General features: G+C 63.7%; 2 protein-coding genes across 2 annotated transcripts in view; one reads left to right on the forward strand and one right to left on the reverse strand.

Moving 5' to 3' along the window:
* Window positions 1–36: 36 nt before the first annotated feature.
* Window positions 37–2,618, forward strand: LOC309671774 (BCL2/adenovirus E1B 19 kDa protein-interacting protein 3-like; the record flags this gene model as incomplete). The annotated part of the gene is made up of 7 exons (XM_082483070.1): window positions 37–114; window positions 209–332; window positions 1,076–1,202; window positions 1,287–1,416; window positions 1,501–1,595; window positions 1,739–1,888; window positions 2,225–2,618. The coding sequence occupies 7 exons, from the start codon at window positions 37–39 to the stop codon at window positions 2,271–2,273; spliced, it is 753 nt and encodes a 250-aa protein (XP_082339196.1). The 3' UTR covers window positions 2,274–2,618.
* Window positions 2,619–2,683: 65 nt separating this feature from the next.
* The window catches only part of LOC309671564 (dedicator of cytokinesis protein 2-like), a gene marked incomplete at its 5' end in the record, with an annotated part of 81,293 nt that continues 63,574 nt past the window's right edge, over window positions 2,684–20,402 (reverse strand). The window contains 25 exons of the mRNA XM_082482825.1: window positions 2,684–3,813; window positions 3,883–4,016; window positions 4,497–4,608; window positions 4,947–5,097; window positions 5,573–5,658; window positions 6,019–6,156; window positions 6,281–6,364; window positions 6,509–6,685; window positions 8,003–8,089; window positions 8,346–8,430; window positions 8,541–8,622; window positions 8,807–8,948; window positions 10,107–10,211; window positions 10,367–10,456; window positions 10,999–11,118; window positions 11,213–11,303; window positions 11,555–11,595; window positions 11,901–12,057; window positions 12,689–12,774; window positions 14,121–14,269; window positions 15,150–15,208; window positions 15,431–15,531; window positions 15,668–15,746; window positions 16,398–16,492; window positions 16,781–16,879. Coding sequence (XP_082338951.1) covers window positions 3,724–3,813; window positions 3,883–4,016; window positions 4,497–4,608; window positions 4,947–5,097; window positions 5,573–5,658; window positions 6,019–6,156; window positions 6,281–6,364; window positions 6,509–6,685; window positions 8,003–8,089; window positions 8,346–8,430; window positions 8,541–8,622; window positions 8,807–8,948; window positions 10,107–10,211; window positions 10,367–10,456; window positions 10,999–11,118; window positions 11,213–11,303; window positions 11,555–11,595; window positions 11,901–12,057; window positions 12,689–12,774; window positions 14,121–14,269; window positions 15,150–15,208; window positions 15,431–15,531; window positions 15,668–15,746; window positions 16,398–16,492; window positions 16,781–16,879 — 2,640 coding nt within the window. The 3' untranslated portion in view covers window positions 2,684–3,723. The remainder of the gene's footprint in view (window positions 3,814–3,882; window positions 4,017–4,496; window positions 4,609–4,946; window positions 5,098–5,572; window positions 5,659–6,018; window positions 6,157–6,280; window positions 6,365–6,508; window positions 6,686–8,002; window positions 8,090–8,345; window positions 8,431–8,540; window positions 8,623–8,806; window positions 8,949–10,106; window positions 10,212–10,366; window positions 10,457–10,998; window positions 11,119–11,212; window positions 11,304–11,554; window positions 11,596–11,900; window positions 12,058–12,688; window positions 12,775–14,120; window positions 14,270–15,149; window positions 15,209–15,430; window positions 15,532–15,667; window positions 15,747–16,397; window positions 16,493–16,780; window positions 16,880–20,402) is intronic.

The raw sequence follows: 20,402 nt of genomic DNA on the forward strand, positions 1-20,402 counted from the left end.
CGGGCACCGGCGGGGGCGGGGCCACCGGGTGGGGGGATGGCACAGGGGGCGGGGCCAGTCCGGCTGCGTGCGGATCCGCACGCGCCGCGGCCGCCGCCCGCTCGCTCAGCGCACGTAGGCGCCGCTTAAAGGGGCAACCGGGCGGGAGCGGCGCCCGCCGCGCCGGGCGGGCCGCAGACGGCGGGGGGGCGGGGCCCTTTTAAGGCAGGGGCTGTCGGTGCCGGTGGTTTTATTTACATGGGGAGAGGGGGGCGGGCGTCACGTGACGGGCAGAGCGTCGGGGGCTGAGGGCGGCTGCACCCGCGGGGCCATGGCGTGCGCCGGCGACGACGGTCCGTGGGGCACCCGGGGCGCGGGTCAATGGGGTCACGGTTGGGCTGAGCGGCACCGGGGGGGTCTCGGGCAGGCCTGGGCTGGGGGGGGTGTGCCTGGGTCAATGGGATCCCGGGAGGGCTGACGTGCACCCGGGGGGGCGGTCAATGGGGGCCCCAGGCGGGCCGGCGTGACCCGGGGTGTGTGGGTCAGTGGGGTCCTGGGCGGGCTGACGTGTGCCTGGGGGGGGGCTGGGTCAACAGGGGTCCCGGGAGGGGACAGTGGGGAGCCCGGGCAGGTGTCCTGGGTGGGCTGACGTGCACCGAGGGGGTCCCGGGTAGGCTGGCACACACTGGGAGGGGCTGATTCCACGGGGGTCCCGAGCGGGCTGGTGTATGCCGGGGGGGAACTGGATCAATGGGGGTCTTGGAGGGGCAGGGTGACATGCACCATGGGGGCCGGGGCAGAGGCAGATGGGGGTCCGTGGGGAAGCCGGGCACACCGAGGAGCAGCCCTGGGCAGGTAGGGGTGGGCAGGATGTCACCATGCTCAGTGTTCCTGTGGTCCCTGGGTGGTGGTGTGGGATGCACCAGGGAGGTGGTGTGGTGGTGTGGGATGCACCAGGGAGGGGGTGTGGTGGTGTGGGATGCATAGGGCGAGCCAAGGAGGTTTCTTGGGTGGAGTGGGGTGCATTGGTGGGCCCGGGACAGAGCGGATGGGCAGTGTCAGGGCCAGGCTGGTGCTGGGCTGACAGCCCCTTCAGGCTCCTGGGTGGAGCTGCGGTGTGGCCCAGGCTTCCCGGAGCCCGAGCCCTCGCGGTTTTCTTCGTGTCACACTGATGTGGAGAAGATGCTGCTGGAGGCCCAGCTGGAGACAGAGAGTGGTGACAAGTGAGTACTAAGGAGGAACCCAGGCACCTGGAGTCCTGCCTGGCCAGAGTGGGCATTGAGTGACCAAGGGTATTATGTTTGCAGTGCTCTGCTTGCCTTGGGCTCCCCGGTCTGGGATGACAACGGAGCTGGCCAGGTGAGCAAGCAGCCTGGGGAGAGCGAGCTGCTCCCTCCCCACAGCCAGCCCCAGCCAGGCTGCCCCCACCCTCGGCAGGTAAGGGAGCTGCCCCCCCCCGCTGTGCCCTGCGGACCATGCTGGCTGTGCCCCTGGCCTCACCTGTCCTATGCCTCCTTCTAGCAGGATGTGCCGGAGGGAGCCAAGTGGAGGGAGCGACGCCTGGCAGCATCACTTGGCTGGACCTGTGCCCGCCGCCCTCCGCATCTGTCTCCAAAGTAAGGCCCATGTCCCTCACCAGCATGTTGTGCTGTCCCCCACCCTTGGCATCTGCCTCACCGCCCCGTCCCGCTGTCCCCATACCCTCCTGTGCACTCTGCCCTCTTCCCACGTGCCCCCTTTAACCGTGCACTTTTCCCAGGGAGTTTGCCTTTGTGTGCTCCCCCCAGCCGGTGCTGTGGAGCCTGCAGGGAGGTGCAGTGGGGAGAAAGAAGAGTCTTTTCAGTTCAGAGCTCCTGCTGCTCTTCATCCCCTCGCTGCTGCTCAGCCACATGCTGACTCTGGGACTGGGGTGAGTTTCTGATGGGCCTGACCTGTGCTGTCGAGTGGCCTTGGCCAGAACTGACCGCCTTGGGTACAGGCAGGTGAGCCCTGCGCTGCTGGGTGTCTGTGCAGTCTGGGGCTGTCCAGGGACCTCTGGGTACCCCAGCCCAGGGGGCTGTCCTCATGGGAAGTGGGGGAACGCTCCTGGAGTTGGACTGCTCATCCTTGGGTGCTGTTCTACACCCCTTCTCCTAGCAGCCACAGTTGTTTCAGTGGCTGCTGCCCTCTCCTGTCTCTGCCGGCTCACTGAGGCCAAGTAGGCTGCCCCCACACAGGTGCCTTACAGTTGCTTTCTCCAATGCAGGATCTACATTGGGAAGAGGCTGGCGGCCTCCTCAGCAAACCCGCTGTGAAGAGCTGGGCTCAGCAAGAGACGGGTGGCTCCACCGCTCCGCTCCTCCGCTCAGCATGTGGAGGGAGCCCAGGCACCAGCACAGCCCATCTGGTCCCAGACTTTGTGTTTGTGGCACAAAGCGCCGTCTCCACTTGTCCCTTCTTTAGCCCCAGCCTAGGGAGCTGATCCTACCCTCCCATGTAGACAGGAACCCACTGGTAGCAGCTCCCTGCTGCAGGCGTCCCCTGCCCTCCCCATCCCTTGGTTACGGGTCCAGGTTCCTCTTCTTTAACACAAGACTGTAAATATGACTCCTGAGCCTGCAACACCATGTGCAAATAAACAGCCCTGTGCCAGTTTGGGAGGCAGAGCAGCGTGCCGGCAGTCACTGTGCCAGAGCCAGCACAGCCTGGCCAGGGGAGAGAGCGTGCTCCCCCACAGCATCAGGTTCCCCCTGGGCTTTTCCTGCGGTGGGGCTCCAGGCTGCAGAAGGGCAAGTCCCGGCTCTTTGGGGTGCTAGGGCACAGTGTCAGCATGGTGCCTGGCTGTGGAAAGGCCCCTGGTTGGGCTGTGTGTAGGCAGGGACGAGTGCTGGGGTGTATACAAGGTTTCCACCCCCAGTGCAGGGTGCCCAGCTCATGCGTTAGTCCTTTATTAGCCAGCCATGGCCGTGGGCTGCAGCCCAGCGCAGCTGACCGAGGCAGCAACACCAGCCTGGCACAGGCAGAGGTGGAAAGCCAGATGCCGTCAGGAGAGCTGGCACCGTGCAAAATGCAACACTGCCCGGGCCAACTCGCAGACCTGGCTGGCTCCTGTGCAGTCACAGGGCCTGTTTGTCCTGGTGCTGCAGGACAGGGTGGGCGGCCGAGGGATGGGAGCTGCCCCAGGGCTGGAGAGCAGGAGAGGAGGAAAGAGCTCAGCATGTGCTGGTGGGGAGCTGGCTTGTCATGCTGTGCGTGGCATGGTCCGTGGGCAGTTCAGGGGGGAGAGAGGAAAGTCCAGTGTGGTCACACTGCTGTGGGGGGCTGCGGGGGCGGGAGCTCAGCGCAGCTCTGTTTGAGAGAGGCGTCCTGGCACAGGCTGGTGTGTAACTGCTTCGTCTTAGCAGGAGGGTGAGTGCAGTCTGAAGGCTGATGCAGAGCATTGGGGCTGGGAAGTGTCCAGGGGCAGGTGGGTTCCAGCCCTGGGGGGGGCCATCTGGAGGGTGGCAGTAGGCAGACCTGGCTGGACACGGGGTGGCGGTGCCCTGTGCCACCCCGGGTACCAGGGCACACGGAGTCCCGTGGGCATGTGGGATGCTTCTGGTGTAGATACTACAGGAGAGGTGGGTAAGGGGTGGTCCAGCAGGCAAGGATCAAGCAGGGACATTTGTCCAGCAACCAGCCAGGAGTAGGGACACCGCAGGCGTTTCCATCCCTGTGGGCAGGGGTGGTGGCAAGGGGATGGTGCAGCTGCAGGCAGGCAGTGGGTCAGAGCTGTGACATTCGCTTGGACTTTGGTGGGGGAGGCGGTGGCAACTTCAGCCCTTTATTTCCATCTGCTGTCGGTGACGTGGATGCCTGCGAGCAGAGAGGGCAGTTACCGGGGGCGGGGGGCACCGGGGGCTGGAGGCCCAGGCCAGGCAGTACCTTCCCTCCAGTTGTGGCGTCACTCTGCTCCAGGAACGTCTCGTACACCGTGGGGCTAATCTTGCGGGGCAGCGGCGGGGCCTTGCTGGCACTCTTCACACGTCCGCCAAAACCGGTAGGAGACGGGGAGAGCCCTATGCAGGCAGGGAAGGTGGGCTGGGCTCATCACCCAGCTTGGGGGACACGGGGGGGGGCGGGGGGCATGGGGACAGTTGGGATGCGCTGGGGATGGCATAAGCCCAGCCGGGAGCAGGCTCCCACTGAGAACTGATCTCAACAACAAGACGCAGGGACACGAGGTCTGGGAATAAGGACCGGCAGCTCTACGGAAGCGTTGGGTGGGGGACAGTGCCGGGTCTGCTCGAGCGCAGGATGTGCCTGCACCATTGTGGTGATTGGGGCAAGGGTGCCTCTGCTGGGATGCGGTGCTGGTACCTGTGCGGCTGGGGTGGGGGCACAGCCCTGCTCCTGGAGACAAGGGCTGGATGCTGCCTGGGGCTGTAAGGACTAGGGAAGGTGACATTCGTCGTCGTGTCCCGTCCCCCCCCCCCCCCCCAGCCATGCCGGGGGTGGTGAGGAAGGTGCCCCGAGCCGGCAGGCGTTGTGGGGAGTACCTGCAGTGCTGGGCTGAGCACCAGTGGCGTCTCGGCTTGGCAGGGGCTGTTTCCCATCGGAGCTGCCCAGGCTGCTGTCACTCATGTTGCGGGATAGTCTCTGCTTCTCTTCCTGGGGTGCAGAGGGGAGGTTCAGCACCTCGGGGCAGGGGGGCAGGCTGCATTGCAGCACCTGCAGTCCCGGGAACGTGGGACCCTCCGGCAGGGTGCAATGCTTCCCCAGCACCCTGCCTGCAGCCCTGGGTCTCCAGCCTTGTGCCCCACCAGCCTCTGCTTCTGCCCTCCCTGCCATCAGCCAAGGCTGCCACCAGCCCCCCAAGGGGTCCCAGCTGTCCTGAAGCCTGCTGCTGCCGGCCAGACCAGGGGTTCCAGGTGCAGCAGGACACCCTGGGGAAGTGTGAGCGGGGGCCCTGAGAGGAGGGGAGGCACAAGGGCTGTGCTGAGCATCACCTTGGGCTCTGGCAGCTCCGAGATGGACAGGCGTGGGTCCGGCCGCCGGTACCCAAAGAAAGTGCTGGAGCGGTTCTCCTTGCGCTCGTTCCTGCGGTCCTCACTCTCGGAGGTGCGAGAGGCAGGCTTTGGGGTCAGGGTTGCCTCCGTGCTGTGGAGCAACTGTGGCTGGTGAGGGGCAGGTGGGTGGCAGGGGCAATGGGGAGTAGGGCCACGCCACGGGCCAGCCAGACCATGGCCAGGGGTGGCTGCCCTCAGCCAGGCACCAGCACCACCTCTGGCAGAGCTCAGCAGCGGATGCTTAGCGGGGACAAGCCAGCGAGACAAGCGTGGATGGCTCAGGTGACGGCAATGTCCAGGTGAGCCTGGGGGCTGCATGTGGGGTGTCTCTGCTCCATGTTCCCCCAGGGGGACAGGGCCACCATGGTGGCATGGCAGGATGGACCCCTGAGATGTGAGATGCAGCTTGACATAAAGGGAAGCCAGGAGGGCTGTGGGCTGTGGAGGTGGAAACATCTGGGGTGGAGGAGAGTGAAGATGGCTCAAGCGGTGCAGGGCCAGCAGGGAGGGGTGAGGGCAGTGAGAGGGGGTGGCTCTGGGCCAGTGCTTCCCACCACAGCACTCACCTGTCTCCAGCATGGCTCAGCCGGTCCCAGTCAGGTCCCCAGGCCATGGACCGGGGTCGTCCACTTCGCCGGTCCTCAAAGCAGACCTAAGAGCACAGGGAGTCTGAGGGAGAGCCAGGAGGGATGAGAGTGCAGAGTCGCCCCTCTCCTTCCCTTGGCTCAGCCAGGGCCAGCAGTGCCCTCTCTGCCTGGTCCTGGTTTTGTGCCACTACCAGCCACCACAAGGCTGTGCTGTCCCCCCAACCTAGGGCGGGCAGAGACCCCAAGGTCCCCCATGCACAGTGCCCCTCACCCTGTTGCTGCAGCCCCATCAAGCTGTTCCCTGCTGCCCGAGACCTGCGTTGGCTTGTCCAGTGTCATCCCGTGGGTGCCATGCACCACCCATGCAGCCCTGGCTGTGCCTGCACCATGCTCACCATACTGGTGCTCACCATACTGGTACTCACCATCTCCCGCACCCCATATTGGCTCTCCACCTTGGCCCGCAGGTGCACGAAACACTGCTCCATACGGTCGTGGAAGGGTCGCAGGTCCTCTGTCACCTTCCGCCCATGGATCCGGATCCCCTCTGCCAGCAGCGGGATCTGTGGGAGAAGAGGGATGGGTCCACCTGGGCTTGTGGGGCTCCCCTGGCATGGCGACACTGGGCGCTTTGTGCCCCAGGGCAGCTGTCCCCTCCGGCCACCAGAGGGATGCTGTGGTCTGTACCTGCCAAGCAATCAGGTCCTGCAGCTTCTCGATGTTCCCCTTGTCCTCAGGGTGCTCCTGCAGGTAGGACTCCTGGAAAAAAGCCTGCAACAACCCCATCTCAGACCCACTGATGGGCTGGCTCAGCTCTGCACAGACAGGCAATGGTGCAAAGTGGTACCAGTGCCTGCGGTTGCCAGCCCTGGGAGTGCCTGCGCCGGCCCCAGCACAGCAGCCGCATGTCCTCACCGTCTCATACTTGGCGAAGCCACCCATGACAGCAGGGTCCACAATGCCATTGAGCAGCATGGAGAGCGGGTTGACGGGCAGGCTGGGGTCGTTCTGGTGCCGATTGATCTCACTCATAATTTTCTCATTTGTTTTCATCATGGTCTCGATGGCATTTTCCAGGGGGGAGATGATGGTCTGAACCCAGGGAGGGAGGGAAGGTCTGACTGCTGGCTTACCCAGAGACCTGCCCATCCTGGTGTGGGCCAGCAGGGTGGGGTATCCTTGGCCCCACAGGAGAGAGGCCCCAGGGTTGCACATCTCATCCCACGAAGCCCCTTGGACCCCTGGCACCAGCTGCCTGGAACTGAGCCGAGGGCTCACGGGGGAAGCACTGGATGTGCTCGTCCCCAGCTCCAAGCACAGGCTGGTGGCAGGGTTAGTCCTGCAGGCAAGAGGCCACAAACCAGGTGACGGACGTGTGGCAGCAGCAGCTCAGCAGCGAGCTTATGGGAAACTTGGGTAAATGTCATCTACGGGGGCAGCTGTGGATGAGCAGCGTGCACAGCCCGAGCACTGGGGCAGACACGCGCCTCTGTGGCAGCACTGGTGCAGCCGTAGAGTTGCCCGGTGGCACAGCTGTCCTGTAACAGCCCAGCTTGGGCACTTCACACGTCTGCCCTGCTGCCGTGCTTCAAACACCCTGCACTTTGGCCGAGCGCTTCCTTCTGACAGAGGTGTAAAACCCATGTGCGGAGCTGTTGTCAGCAGCGGTCTGCTGAAACTCCTCCAGCGCCTCTGCTGCTCCCCGCACATAGTCTCCTGCCTCCCATGGAGGAGATGTGCATCCCAGTGGATAAGCCTCACAAACCAGTCCCTGTCACTGCGTTGATGCTACCGGCACCAGCCAACAGAGGCTGTTGGTGCCATGAGTGCCGGGGGTCTCCATGCCTGGTATCAGCAGAGAAGCCCTTCCCCGTGGCCTGGGACAGCGTTCCCAGGCAGCACAGGCTGGAGATCAGTCCCAGAGCCGGGGCAGCGGGGAGCCAAGGTGATGCTAAAGGGGGGTTATCCCCTGGTGTTGGGCAGGGTTGGTAGCTGGTCTCTGTGCCCACAGGGGGAAGGGGGACATGCTCACACCCCGCTCTGCAGGCACAGAGTGCACGTGGGAGCTGGGTCCGCTCTGCCGCAGGCGCCGTCCCAGGCCATGCACCTGAGGGACCACAGGGGCGCGGGAGGGAGCTGGGAGTTGCGGGGTTTGGGGGCTCAAGTGCTGGGTGGGCTGGACCAGGTTTGCACTGTGAGCAGGGGCTGATGGGACACAGGGACTGGGGCAAGGGCTCGGATGGAGCATCAGGTGGGATGTGTTCCCCACACCCTGGCTTCAGCCACTGGAATTTGGGAAGCCTGGAAGGGGCTGGGGGCAGCGCGCCCACCTGGATCTGGGGTTTGTGGTGCTGCTCGGGGAAGGGATGCCCTGGAAGGGCCCCACTCCCCCCCACGCCCCCTCCTCACCATGGTGGTGGAGGTCACCACGAACCACCGCAGGATGCCGGGCAGGGGGTAGGCTGTTACAAAGGTCGTCCGCTCGATCCACATGTTCTACGGGGAAGGCAGCAGTCATCCCACCGCCCTCATCCCGATCACCCTGGGAAACCCCTGGCTGCCCCATGGGGCAGGGGGCTCCCACCTCCCCTTCCCATGAGCATGGGACCACCACCTTCCCCATCCCAGGGTTGGGGACCCCTCTCTTTCCTGCATCCCAGTTCTTCTGGACACCTGGCTCCTCACAGGGTCCACCCTCAGCTCTCCCCATCCCTCCCAGCTGGGGGTCCCAGCAGCCCCCACCAGCACTCACCGCAAATTCATTATCTGGATCCTTTGGGCCTTTCTTGAAGGGCCGTGAGTAGCTGAATTTCTGGACGTGGTTGGCTTTATAGAAACTGCAGAGGAGGGAAGGGGCAGAGCATGGGACCATTGTGTCCCTTCCCCAGTTGTGTCCCCTCCCACAGGGAGCAGAGCGAGTATACCCCCTCCACACCAGGGCACTCACTTGGTGATCTGCTCCGGGATGCTCCGGTCCTTGAACCGGACCTTGGTTTCCTCCACCGGCTGCACAGTGAAACACTGGATATCTGTGGGAGTGAAGGAGCCACAGGCACACACCGTGGGGGACGGGGGTTGCGGGAGAGAGGGACCTCAGGGCCCAGAGAGGGACATCCCCAGGGGTGCGTGGGGAGGTGCTGCGGGACCCACATGGAGGGCAATGGCACAGGGAACGAGCCACCCTCCCAGCCCATTCCCACGCTTGGAGGATACACTGGCCCGGGGAGCCAGTGATGTCCTGGCCAGGTGGAGATGTGCTCTTGAGCTTCTCAGCATTGGGGAAGGGGCTCAGCAGCCGCATCTCGAAGTCCTCCCGGCGCTCATACTCCTTGCCCCGGTAAATGAAGACCTTGTTCTGTAGGGGAGGAAGACGGCAGCCCGTCCCAGAGCACTGTGGAGTGGGGCTGGGGAGCCCTCGGCCCCATGCTCCAGCTGCAGCAAGCCCCAGTGCGTTAGGGTTGCAGGCACAGACAAGGCTGAGCCCAAGCTGAGCAGGAGACCCCCCTCTTGAAAAAAATATTTCCCCAAATCCAGCAACCGGAGGAAAAAAGGCGGGCTGGCTCGGACAGCCAGGGCTCTGGAGTGAAGGTCTATAGCCAGGCATGCAGCGACTGGGGTCTGTGGTCGGTGGATACAGAAGCCACCCAGGAGATAGCAAGGAGCCCTTGAAACCCACCGTGACCTCTGCGAAAATGATGCCACCCTCACCACAGCTGTAACAGCTGGGTAGGAAAATAAGGATGAACACTTTGGATGGAAGAAGCCCACTGATCGTGCCAACTTACATCTGAATGGATTAAACACCTGAGGGGTGTAATAGAGAATGTGGATGAAACACTTTGCTCTCGTCCAGAAAGACGAGCCCTGCTCTCGTGGGTGGATGCCGGTGGGGAGAGGGTCAGTGGGGAGAGGGTCGGTGGGGCTCCCACAGTGAGCCCGGAGGTATCCGAATCTGTTCATAAATAGCACCGTTGCACAGACCCATCCTTGCACCACAGGTACGGTACAACGCACATCTGTCCCTGCACCCCAGGTATGATGTGGCACAGACACACGTGTCTGTGCTCCGCAATCATGACACAGCACAGGTACAGCCACGCACCAGGGATGGAGCAGATCCCACCTCACCACAGGCCACTGGGACAGCCTGGCAGAGATTCAACCTCTCCATGTGCTGGAGACACAGCCCAGGACCCCCTTTGTCACGTGTTACAGAGAACCACAACTTTCCACGCCTCGCTTTTCTTCCCTAAGTCTGTCTCCAGCTGTTTGCAAATAGGAACCATAAGCCCCGGTGTCACTAGAGTGAAGCTCCTGGTTTAATTTGGGAGTTTTCAACCCCTTCCAGTGAGCAAGGACGGAGGTGGCAGACACGGAGGTGGGCACTAAGCACACAGGGTGCCACCCCAAGATGGTCATGGCCACAAGGCTTGGCCTGGGTGCCAGTCTGGGCAAGTGTAGCATGCCAGCTGCTGGCACGGTGCTGGCCATGGGGCAGCTGGGAGCCACTTACCCGGAGGAAGGTGGGGAAGCCTTGCCCGTAGTAGCCCACGGCAAAGTAGTCTGGGTTGGGCCGCAGCACCTTCAGGATCTTCTCGTAGAACTTGGCTTCCCGCTGCTGCAGGGTGAGAGGGACAGGATTGGGGATGGGACAGGGCCCCACTGCGGGACAGGAGCCCTGCAGACCCCCTGTCCCTCCCTGTGGCTCGCAGTGCCTCCAGCCTGCTCTGCCGGCAGCCGTCCGTCCCTCCCCAAGCCTGGCCAGGCACTCACCAGGATGTCACTCAGCATTTCGTAGTCAAAGACTTCACTCTCGTACTGCTCCGCCAGCTCCTTGCAGATGTGGATCGCCTCCTCCCACATCTGCAGGACACAGGGCCAGGGCAGGGACCCCACGGTGTGGGGTGAGCTGGGGTGGGGGGGTACTGGGGGCTTCCAGAGGAGGCCAGCCCCATCTGCAGGACACCTGCACCCCTGCTCCTCAGCAAGGAGGGAAGGGTTCTCCCCATGCAGGCTGGTGGTCTGGCTGCACGCTGGTGGGTGGCAGCAGGACTTCCCACCATCTCCAGCACCTGAGCCCCCTGCCAGGCAAGTCCCTCTGCCAGGGTGCCCCAGCTGCCAACCCCCAGGCAGTGACAGGGCTGGGGTTGAAGCTGGGATGGGATGGGACAGGGGAAAGGACAGCCATGGCAGCCAGGCAGCTGCGGAGTCAAACCATCCAGCCCAGGCTCGCTGTGGGGCAGCTCCAGCCCCACCACAGCAGTGGGAAAGGCAGATGGGCTGTGCTGAGGATGGGGACTCAGAGCAGGAGGCAGTGGTGGGCAGGGAGGTAGGCTTGCCCTGGGACAAGGGTGGCCCGGCTGACCAGGGCGAGGGGGCTGCCAGGGTCATGCGGCCACATTCACCTTGCCCTGGTCGAAGTAGTCGATGATCTGGTTGTAGAGAGCCTCTTTGAGCTGGCGCTGGGTGTGCAGGCTGGGGCTGTGCAAGCCCTGCATGGGGGCTGTGTTCGCCTCGTCCGACCACTGCACAGAGGCAGTGGGAGCCCATCACCCTGAGCCCTCGGGCTCCGGCTGGGTGGCCCCCATGACCCTTGCAGCCCCCCACCTCGTGTCCCACCTTGAGGAGCCGGGCGTGCAGCAACAGGGTGTAGGCTCCCTCCGTGTAGTTCTCGTAGCTGACGTGCAGGTCTTTCAGCTTGTACAGGTACCTGGGAGCGAGGGTACCATGTGCGGGGCGCGACAGCCGGGGTGGATCGGGGTCCAGCCCATGTTCCCCCTCGGGGCAGCATCCCCGGCTGGCAGCTAGGTGGGGGGCAGAGCCCCCGGCACCCTGCCCCCACGGCCGCTCCGCCGTCCCCATCCCATGTGCCTGAGGACAGGGTGGCAGCGGGCTGGGGCAGTTCAGGGCCCCGGAACCCCTCACCCCATGCAATGCTGGTCTCGCCAGGGCTGCGCTCACCTGATGTACATGGCCTGGCGGTCAATCTCCTTGTAGAAGTTCTGGGGAAGAGCAGATGAGGACGCTTTGAGTGGCCCCAGGAAGGGGTACATGCTGCAGCCCCCTATGGTCCCACACCTTGCTCTGGGTCACGGTGCTGCTGGGACTGTCCCCACACAGGGACCGTGCTGCCCTCAGCAGTGGGGAGCTGCATGGTGCCTCTCAGCAAGAACCTCTGGGGGACACCAGGTCTGGGACCATGTGCACCCCATCTCTGCTGTGCCAGAGGCACTGCAGACCCTGGGGGGACCTGAGGGGACACGGGGCTGAGCCCTGGGGGAGCTGGGAGCACGGGACAGGTGCCCACCAGGAGGTTGACGGTGCAGCTCATGCTGTAGGTTTTGTTCTCGTCATTCATAACAGCCCGGTAGTCGAGGAGCCGCTCCAGGAGCCCGGTCACGAGTGCAACAAAGTTCTCCCCAGGCTTGGCCAGCTCGGGGTGTCTCTGGCAGCAGCTAAGCAGGCTGGGGAGGAGAGATCACAGGACTCGCTGCTTGCTCAGCTTCACAACACTCCCACTGCTGCCCCAGCTCACATCCCCCAAGGTGCAGGGAGTTGAGGAGGGGGCAGACTCCCCAAACAAGGGACAAAAAGCAACACCTGGTCTACAGCGAGACAGAGCAAGCCCCGTGCTGTCACCCAACAGGCACATCAGGGATGGGGGAGAGACCTGACAGCTCCAGACACCCTCCACGTGAATCTGTGATGGGCACCACGGGGCAAGAGCAAAGCCTGGGCAGGGCAGGAGCATCACCCAGGACAGGGGCGTTGCAGAGGGCAGGGACATCACCTGGGGCAGGGCAGGGGCATTGCAGAGGGCAGGGACATTGCCTGGAGTGCGGCAGGGGCAATTCCTGGGGCAGGGGCAATTTGGGGGCAGGCTGGCCAGGCAGCTGTGGTGCGCAAGGGGGACATGATGCTACTCAGGCAGCAATCTTCCTCTTCTCGGGTCCCACTCTCCCGAGAGGTGTGCTCTGGGTCAAAGCACAGCGTGAGGAGGAGCTGGATGGCCGAGATTGAGCCGGGCTGGGAGTACAGTAGCCAGGTCGTGCCCTGGAGAGAAAGTTGTGTGCGGGGATGTCACTGCACACTCACATGCTCTCAAAAAGCTGCTTGTACTGCTCATCTCCACGGCCGCCCTCCACCTCGCTGTCCAGCTTGCGCAGGATCTCGTCCTCAAACTGCAGAGACACGTGTGAGCGCAGCCGAGGAGCTGAGGATGTGCTGAGTTTGGCCCCAGGCTGCCACATCTGCGGCCCCCCGGGACACGGGGCCACAGCGCTGGGACAGAAGGGGCTGTGGGGGCTGGAGCCAGCTCAGTCCCTTAAACAGCCCCCAGGCTCAGCTGCTGCAGCCCCTTCCACCAGGACTGCCCAGCACAGATGGGTCCTTTTCCCCCCTCCCAGGCCATGCTGCTCCCTGGTGCAGAGTCCCTGCGCTGCCCCACCACAGACAGGGTCGCATCCTGCTCTCTGGGTCCCTGACCCGCTCCCCAGCACAGGCAGGTCGCTGACTTGCTCCCCAGGTCCCTGTCCCGCTCCTGCACTGGCCTTGTTGCCGTCCCCCAACATTCTGGGCTGAGCTGACCCTGAGGGTCTCTGGACAGTGCCCTGTGCCCCTTGAAGCCACAGTCTTCCCTGCCTGGAGTGGCAGGGTTGTGCCTGCCTGAGGTGACCCGCCTCCCAGATGATGCTCAGCCTTCAGGTCCATGGGGTTTGTGCTCCAGCTGCAGTCAGTGAACCCAAAAGCCTGGGGGATCCTGTATGTGCACAGTATGGGGGGGTCTGGAGCAGATATCTGATTGCTGGTACCCCTTAGTACCCCTTGCCTCCACACTCGGTCCCTCCAGAGTCTGCATGCCCCAAACTGAGGGGACCTTATCCGCCTGGGCTAGGTTGGCTCCTGAGCCACAGAGCTCTAGTGCCACAGTAGGATGGCTCAGGGACATCTCCTGCGAAAGCCTCAGGTCCCCGAGCCCAGCCATGCCCACACTGATCCTCCAACGCAGCTCTCCTGTGGCTGCAGGCCTGGGTGCAAGCGAGGGGACGGTGAAGGGGCTCCAGCAGGACCTGTGTCTCCTGTGTGGCTCCAAGGGCAGTCCCAGCCCCTCTCCTCCCGTAAGACACCCCAACAGGGCGAAAGGCTTCCAGCTCAGAAGAGACAAATGCACCTGATCATAAACTGGAAAAGCCTTTTGCATGGTGAAAACTCACAGCAATGAGGGAAGGCAAGTGGAAATGCAGACATTTATGCAGACCTCCCCCCTCCCACTGTGTTCTTGTTTCCAGGCAGTGCCGGGACCGGCTGAGTGGGTGATGTCTGAACCCGTCCCTGCTCATCCTTGGGAAATCCTCTGCATCACCTGGCGGCTCTCCCTGCTCCTCATGTCCCCACCAGCTCCCTCATCCCCATCCCTCTCTCCTGGAGCCCCACATCCCAGGATGAGAGGGGACACTGAGCACTACCTCCACCCACCCTGAAAGGAACGGTCCAGCCCAGATGAGGAGCAGGATCCGGCCACACTCACCCGGCTGAAGCTCTTGGTCAGCTGATACTCGCAGAGCATCATGTCGAAGAAGATGGGGATGGTGGACTTGCGCAGCTCCAGCTCTGGCACGAGGGTCATCTCCAGGATGGGGCCCACCATGCTCGGGATGAACTCGATCTTGTGATGGCCTGGGGAGGGCAAGGAAGGCTGGGGGGCCTGGGCTCCTGCAGCCTGCTCCCCGGGGCCAGCACTGGCCTGGGGCCCCTGTGGCTGCGAACGGGCAGCAATGCGTGGAAGAGGAGGGGGAGTACTGCCAGGAAAGTGTCTGCACACCCCAGGGTAGGCGGCTGCGGCAGAGCCAGGCAATCCTCTGGGACAGCCATGCCGGTGGGCAGGTAATGCTGTATGTCCAGGACAGCACGGCAAACACTGAGCTATGGGACCATCAGCTGGGGCTGTGCTGGTGTCCTGGAGGCCCTGGTGCATGTGAACAACCCACGCAGGAGCCTGCAGGCACCCGTCACTGCTCCACTGCTGCGCTGCGGGCTGCCCCACACACTCCCCGCAGCTCCCTGCTCTCTGCTGGGGCGTGGGGCAGAGACACGAGATGCTGCGTCCTCCCTGCCTGCCTGGCCCTGGGATGCTGCCAGCAGCGCGACCCACACCGTGCAGGGGAAACAAGGCAAGGCAGGAGCCCACAGGACCGGGGAATGGGAAGGCAGGGCTGAAGGCAGACACCCGCCTGGAGAGGGGAGGCTGCCTCCAGGGAGTGCAAGCTCGCCGCTGGTCACAGCGCCTGCAGGCTCGCACACCCATGGCCTTGCACGCCTGCAGAGGTGTGCATCTCATAGACTCACATATCCCATGGACCGCACATCCCATAGCATCCCACAGATTGCACAGATTCGCACACCCGCAGGCTCATCCACCCTGCTCACACCTGCAGGCTCCCATGCCCCACACCGGCAACATCCCACTCCCCAAAACTCATTTTGGGGATGGTGCTGATGAATGCCAGCCTGCAGAGACTCATCAAGCCTCCTCGTTTCTAGCCACGCTGCGGCTCACCTAGGTTGTACCACATGTCCCGAATAGAAGCTCCGATCATGGCTCTCATGTCCCCATACCTGGCAGGGTGGATGTTGGTTAGCATCGCTCCACAGCCCGAGGCACAGCATCCAGGCCAGGGACCCAAGCACAGCCCGACTGGCTCACCCCAAAATCCCTGACCCCACTGTGTGGCAGCAGGCTGGGGCGGGAATCTGAAGCTGAGCAGCAGAGCTCAGCCCCAAGGTGATGCCGGCGGGCAGCCGGGCTGGGGAGGGCCAGCGAAGGCGATGGTGACTCACTTGGCCAGGATGCTGTTGCGCTTGGCCTGGGAGAAGTTCTCCAGCTGCAGGGAGTCCTGGGTGAGGAAAGCCACAGCCAGGTGGAAATAGTTGTTCCAAAGCTGCAGTGAAAACACGGGGACAAATGGCAGGCTGGGTGGCATGAGGGGCTTGCGGTGGGCAGCCCACACCACCAAGGGCCAGGCTGGGTCCCCTCCCCAGCCCCCCGGCCCCCATAGGGCACAGGCGGCCCCTCACCTGCAGCTCAAAGCTGCTGTTGCTCAGGAACATCTCCGTCAAGGTGGCGGCAAACTGGTTGATGGCACGCAGGAACTCCCTGTGGGATCAGCAGCCGTGGGGCGCTGAGCAGCGGGCGGCCGTGCTGCCTGCCCTCTGCCCGCAGCCAGGGCCGGACGGTGGTGAGGGGAGAGCCAGGCTGGTGGCTCCCAGCGATGGCGAGATGAGGAGCGGGGGGGGAGGGCAGGTGGAGGCCAGGCCCCGCGGTGCCCTGGGGCTGGGGCATCCTCCTGTCCGCAGCCACACTGCAGCTCGTCCTTTCTGCCCACTGTGGTGCAGCCGAATGCTGCCCGAGTGCACCGGTCCTGCACATCCTGCATCCCCGCCATGCTCAGACACCCAGGGTGGGAGGGATGGGGCATCCAGCATCAGCTTCCCATTGCTCCCCAGGAGCCTCCCAAGCACACAGATGGGGCTGCAGAGAGCAGCTCTGCCACCCGGCTCCCAGATGGGGCTGGACTGTCCCAGGACAGAGCTGGGAGAGTCTGGAGCTGCCCTGAGCCAGCCTGAGCACAGACCCAGGGCTGTTCAAGGGGGATTTGGAAGTAGCTCAGCTAAGGCGTAGGCTGCCTGGCACAGTCATGCTGCAGTGCCTGTGTGCCCTCTGCCCAGGTCCCAGCAAGGCATCCCAGGTCCTCACATCCAGCCCCAACATCCCCCCGCAGGTCCCTCCCAGCCCAGGGGTCCTCACCGGTTCTGCACCATGTTCATCACCATCCAGTCGGAGGGGTACACCGTCTTGCCAATCAAGTCCTTGAAGAGGATGAAGGTCTCCATGAGGAAGTCCTGCCAGGGAGGAGGAGATTTTAGGAGCTGGGCTTAACCATGATGCCCTCCCGGGGTACACTGTGCTGAGCATCAGGGCTGGGAGCCACTCGACAGCGGGAGCTTCACCTCCACAGAGCAGGGATGTGGGCTGTGCTGCAGTCCAGGGCAGGTGGCACCAGTGCTGGGTGCCCAGGTGCAAGCAGGGCACTGGGACCAGTGGGATGCCCCAGCCAAGGCATGGGGTAAAGAGGTAGAGAGGTGCCAGTGAAGGAGGGCCCAGGTCTCACTGTGCGGGGCAACACTCACCATCAGCTCCGGCCGGGAGGGGAACGCCTTGATGTAGGAGCTGTAGTGGACCTTGTCCAGCTGGCTCAGGATGGCAGCCATGCAGGCCACGTAGTGACTCTGGGGGAGAAGGACTGGTCAGGCACTGCCAAGGCCCCGTGGCCAGCACCATGGGGTGTGCTGAGGCCCCAGGGGGCCAGTGCACCCACCCGTGTTCCTCCAGCAGGTCCGTACCCCAGAACCCCAGCTGCCCTGGGGGACCCTCGTCCTCCAGCTGCCATGGTCCCCTCCTCCCCGGCTCTCCAGACCTCTCCTCCTGCCCTGCTCAACCTTGGCTTCTGCAGCCAGCCCTTCCTCTCCTCGTCCCTCGCATCCCACTCCAGGGGTGGGACAGCTCTGACACCTGCCATGACGCCAGGGAGGACACAGTTGTAAATATATAGCATATTTGCTATATATTACAATTACATCTGTAATTTTTAAGATAATTTAAGGCAATATGTGGATGAAAGTGCATTTCAAAAATGGCAAGCAGCTTCTTTCCGGAGGCCGATGTGACTAGACTGCCTCTAGTGACGGGTCCCCAAATTGAGTGCAACATTTTCTTGACGATATTTCTAACGTAAAATCTGAGTCCCCAATAGACTTTAAAGCGCTTTGAGTATTGACTCGTGAAGAGGAAGCTTTGCTCTTGGGACAAAGCTACAGGAAACTCCCTGGGGAACCAACCTCTGGAGCCGCCCTGCAGCCAAAGTCACCTGGGGATGCAGCAGCCCTGGTCCAGCGCCCACAACACCGCAGTGGTGTCAGAGTGTGGAAAAGCTGTCTGCGCTCAGCACCAAGCACCGTCACAAGGGTACCATCACCCTGAATGCCACCACGCCAGGGTATATACAAACCAACCCAACCCAACCACCCTTGGAAGCACCTTGGTGTGCTGGGGACAGGCAGAGCCCAGGGTTGGTCAGGTCACTCTAGCGTGGTGGGAAGCCTGGCACTGCCGGGGCTGAAAGGCAGCGAACGCTTGGCCACAAGAGTGCCCAACGCTTCCTGTTATTAAAGACCTAGTTCCCACCAGTGTCCAGTGCAGCCCAGGTGTGACTGCTCAGCTGGCAAGCTGTCCTGGGGGTGCAACCAGGACTGGAAACCGCAGGAAAGGGCAGCTATTTCTGGGGGTAAGAGCAAGAGGATGCATCATCTGGCAGGCTCAGGAGGAGTGAAGGCCCTGCCACGCCATGGGGTCACCAACAGAATTTTGTGGGTGACTTCGGGTGCCAACCCTTCCCTGGAGACTGCCATGCAATGAGGGCACGAGGGGGTGCTGAGCACCACTGCTGGTTCCGGCTGCGCAGGAGCAGCCTTGGTGGCTGCAGGAAGGCATGGGACAACACAGTCCCCTTCCAGCCCTGGCAGGTCACTCACTGCCAGAGCTTCCTCCTGGCTCATTCCACCGGTTCCGGCATTCCCCGACTCTGTAGCAGGGATAGAGCCCCTATGGCAGCCCCCGGCCAGCTCTCCCAGCCACACAGAGCAGCCAGTGGAGGGGGGATTTCAGAGGCTGAAGGGGACAGCCCAGGGCCACTCAGCTGCTGCCTGTGACCAAGGGCCCCTGGATTGCCCTGCCAGCCCCAGCACAAACTCCTCGGGAAAGGCTGCAGCACGTGGCAGGGATGGCTGTGGGGAAGCACTGTGCCCCACGGCCAGCCCTGCCCCACATCCCAGGATGCAGGCAGGTTTGCAGGGAATTATCTTTTGAAAAGCAAATGAATAAAAACCCAATAAATCCCAGTCCTTTTACCATTAAAGTGAAGCCACGGACCTGAGGCTGCCCTGCTGATCACCGGCACGCAGCAGGGCCAGCGGCTCCTGCATGCAGGGAGGCCATGCAGGCACGCTGCAAGCCATCCTGCAGAGACACCCCCGTCGCTGGCTGCCCACGAGTCCAAGCAAGGAGAACTTGCCTACAAAGATGGAGGCGAGTCCCTCCTCACTGTGCAGCACAGCCTGCTCCCAGGACTTGGCTCGGGAGCAGGGGAAGCCCTGCCTGCAAGGAAGCAAGCACCAAGCGCTGGCAAAGCAGGGAAAGTGCCACAAATCCACCTATGTTCCCTAAACATCTGTGTGTGCGATGCCACCGAGCCCCGGTCTCAGGAGAGACCCCATGGTGGGAGCTGGGGTGACCTTGCCCACTGACAGAGCCCGGCTGTGCTCTGCCCGGCTGTCGCTCACTGGGGCGAAGCGGGAGCAGCCTGAGCCTTCACTGAGGTTCTGGGGGGCCATTTCTCATGTAGCAGCCAGGGGTGCATGTCACCCACCACCACCGCAGAGAGAAGCACCGCGTGACCAGCACAGCCCTGTGGGGAACATAAGGCAAGGCAGGAAGGTGACAGGAGGAAACTTTTGCAGCAAGCCAGTATGTTCTGGGGATTTGATGAGATTAGTTCAGTCATCTGGAAACAGCTGTTCTGGTGGCTGCTGGAATTAGATCCAGGTGAACTCCCTGCACCGCCTGCTACACCTGCTTCAAAGGAAACTGTATTTACATTTAAATTACATTACTGGGAGCCCCACAGCCAGGCACTGCTACACATATGGATGTGGTTTGTCCTGTGGATGGCGTGTGCATGGGGAACGGGCCCAGGGGTAGGACAGCACGCAGCCCCCAAACCCATTGGGTGGTCACAGACACAAACGGTCCCAGCCAGCCCCCAGCCAAGCCACAGTCCCACCACCCAGCACCTCCCGGAGTCCCCACACCAGCTGCTACAGCCCCAGCACGGCTGGGACACCCGGCACACGTCAGGGCCATAGGCAGGACGGGCTGAAAGCCGGAGAAGAGGGTCTGCGGTCCCCGGGGGGATGCTGCACTCCTGCCTGCAGCTCCCCAGCTTGGGGACCCCTCACAGCCCCTGACCGCTGCTGTGGCCTGGCTCCCGCCACCCCGCAGCTCTGCCTGCTGTAAGGACCACCTTCCCCCGGTGCCCACGGCCGCGCTGCCTGCCGCCACATCCCCAGCCGGGCTGGGGGACGGCAGGGGGACAGGGGCTGTGCCCCACCGTGTGCCCGGCCCCGAGCACCAGACTGGCCACAGTGCCTGCCCACCCCGGGGCGGGCACCGCCCACAGCATCGGCGGTCCCGGTCCCGGTCCCGGTCCCGGTCCCGGTCCCGGTCCCGGTCCCTTCCCCTCCTCGTCTGCCCGGAGCGCGGGGTCCCGGGACCCGTCCGAGAGGCTGCAGATACCGAGGGTCCGGAGTACGGCACGGCGGGGCACCGTCCGGACACCCCGGACCCCACCGGCACCACCGCTAACGCCCGCCCGCCGATCCGACGCCGACTCCGACGCCGACACCGGCTCCGCCCCGCCCCCGCCCCGCCCCCGCCGGCTCCGCCCCGCTACCGGCGAGCTCGCGCAGCTCCGCCCCGCCCCGCCGTGCCCCGCGCCTGCCGCTGTCCGACTCGCGCCGCTGCTGCCGCCGCCGCCGCCGCCGCCGTCGCCGAGCACCAGGTACCAGGGCGGGTTGGGGAGCGGGGCCCCGACCGGCGAGGCGGAGCGGGGCGGGGCGGGAGCGGCCGGGCCGGGCTCTGCGGGCATCGGCCCTGCGGCGCCCGCTCGTTGCGCCGCGGCGGCGGGGCACGGGCCGG

The sequence above is a fragment of the Vanellus vanellus genome (assembly GCF_965231255.1).
Source record: "Vanellus vanellus genome assembly, chromosome: 4".
Classification (NCBI taxonomy): domain Eukaryota; kingdom Metazoa; phylum Chordata; class Aves; order Charadriiformes; family Charadriidae; genus Vanellus; species Vanellus vanellus.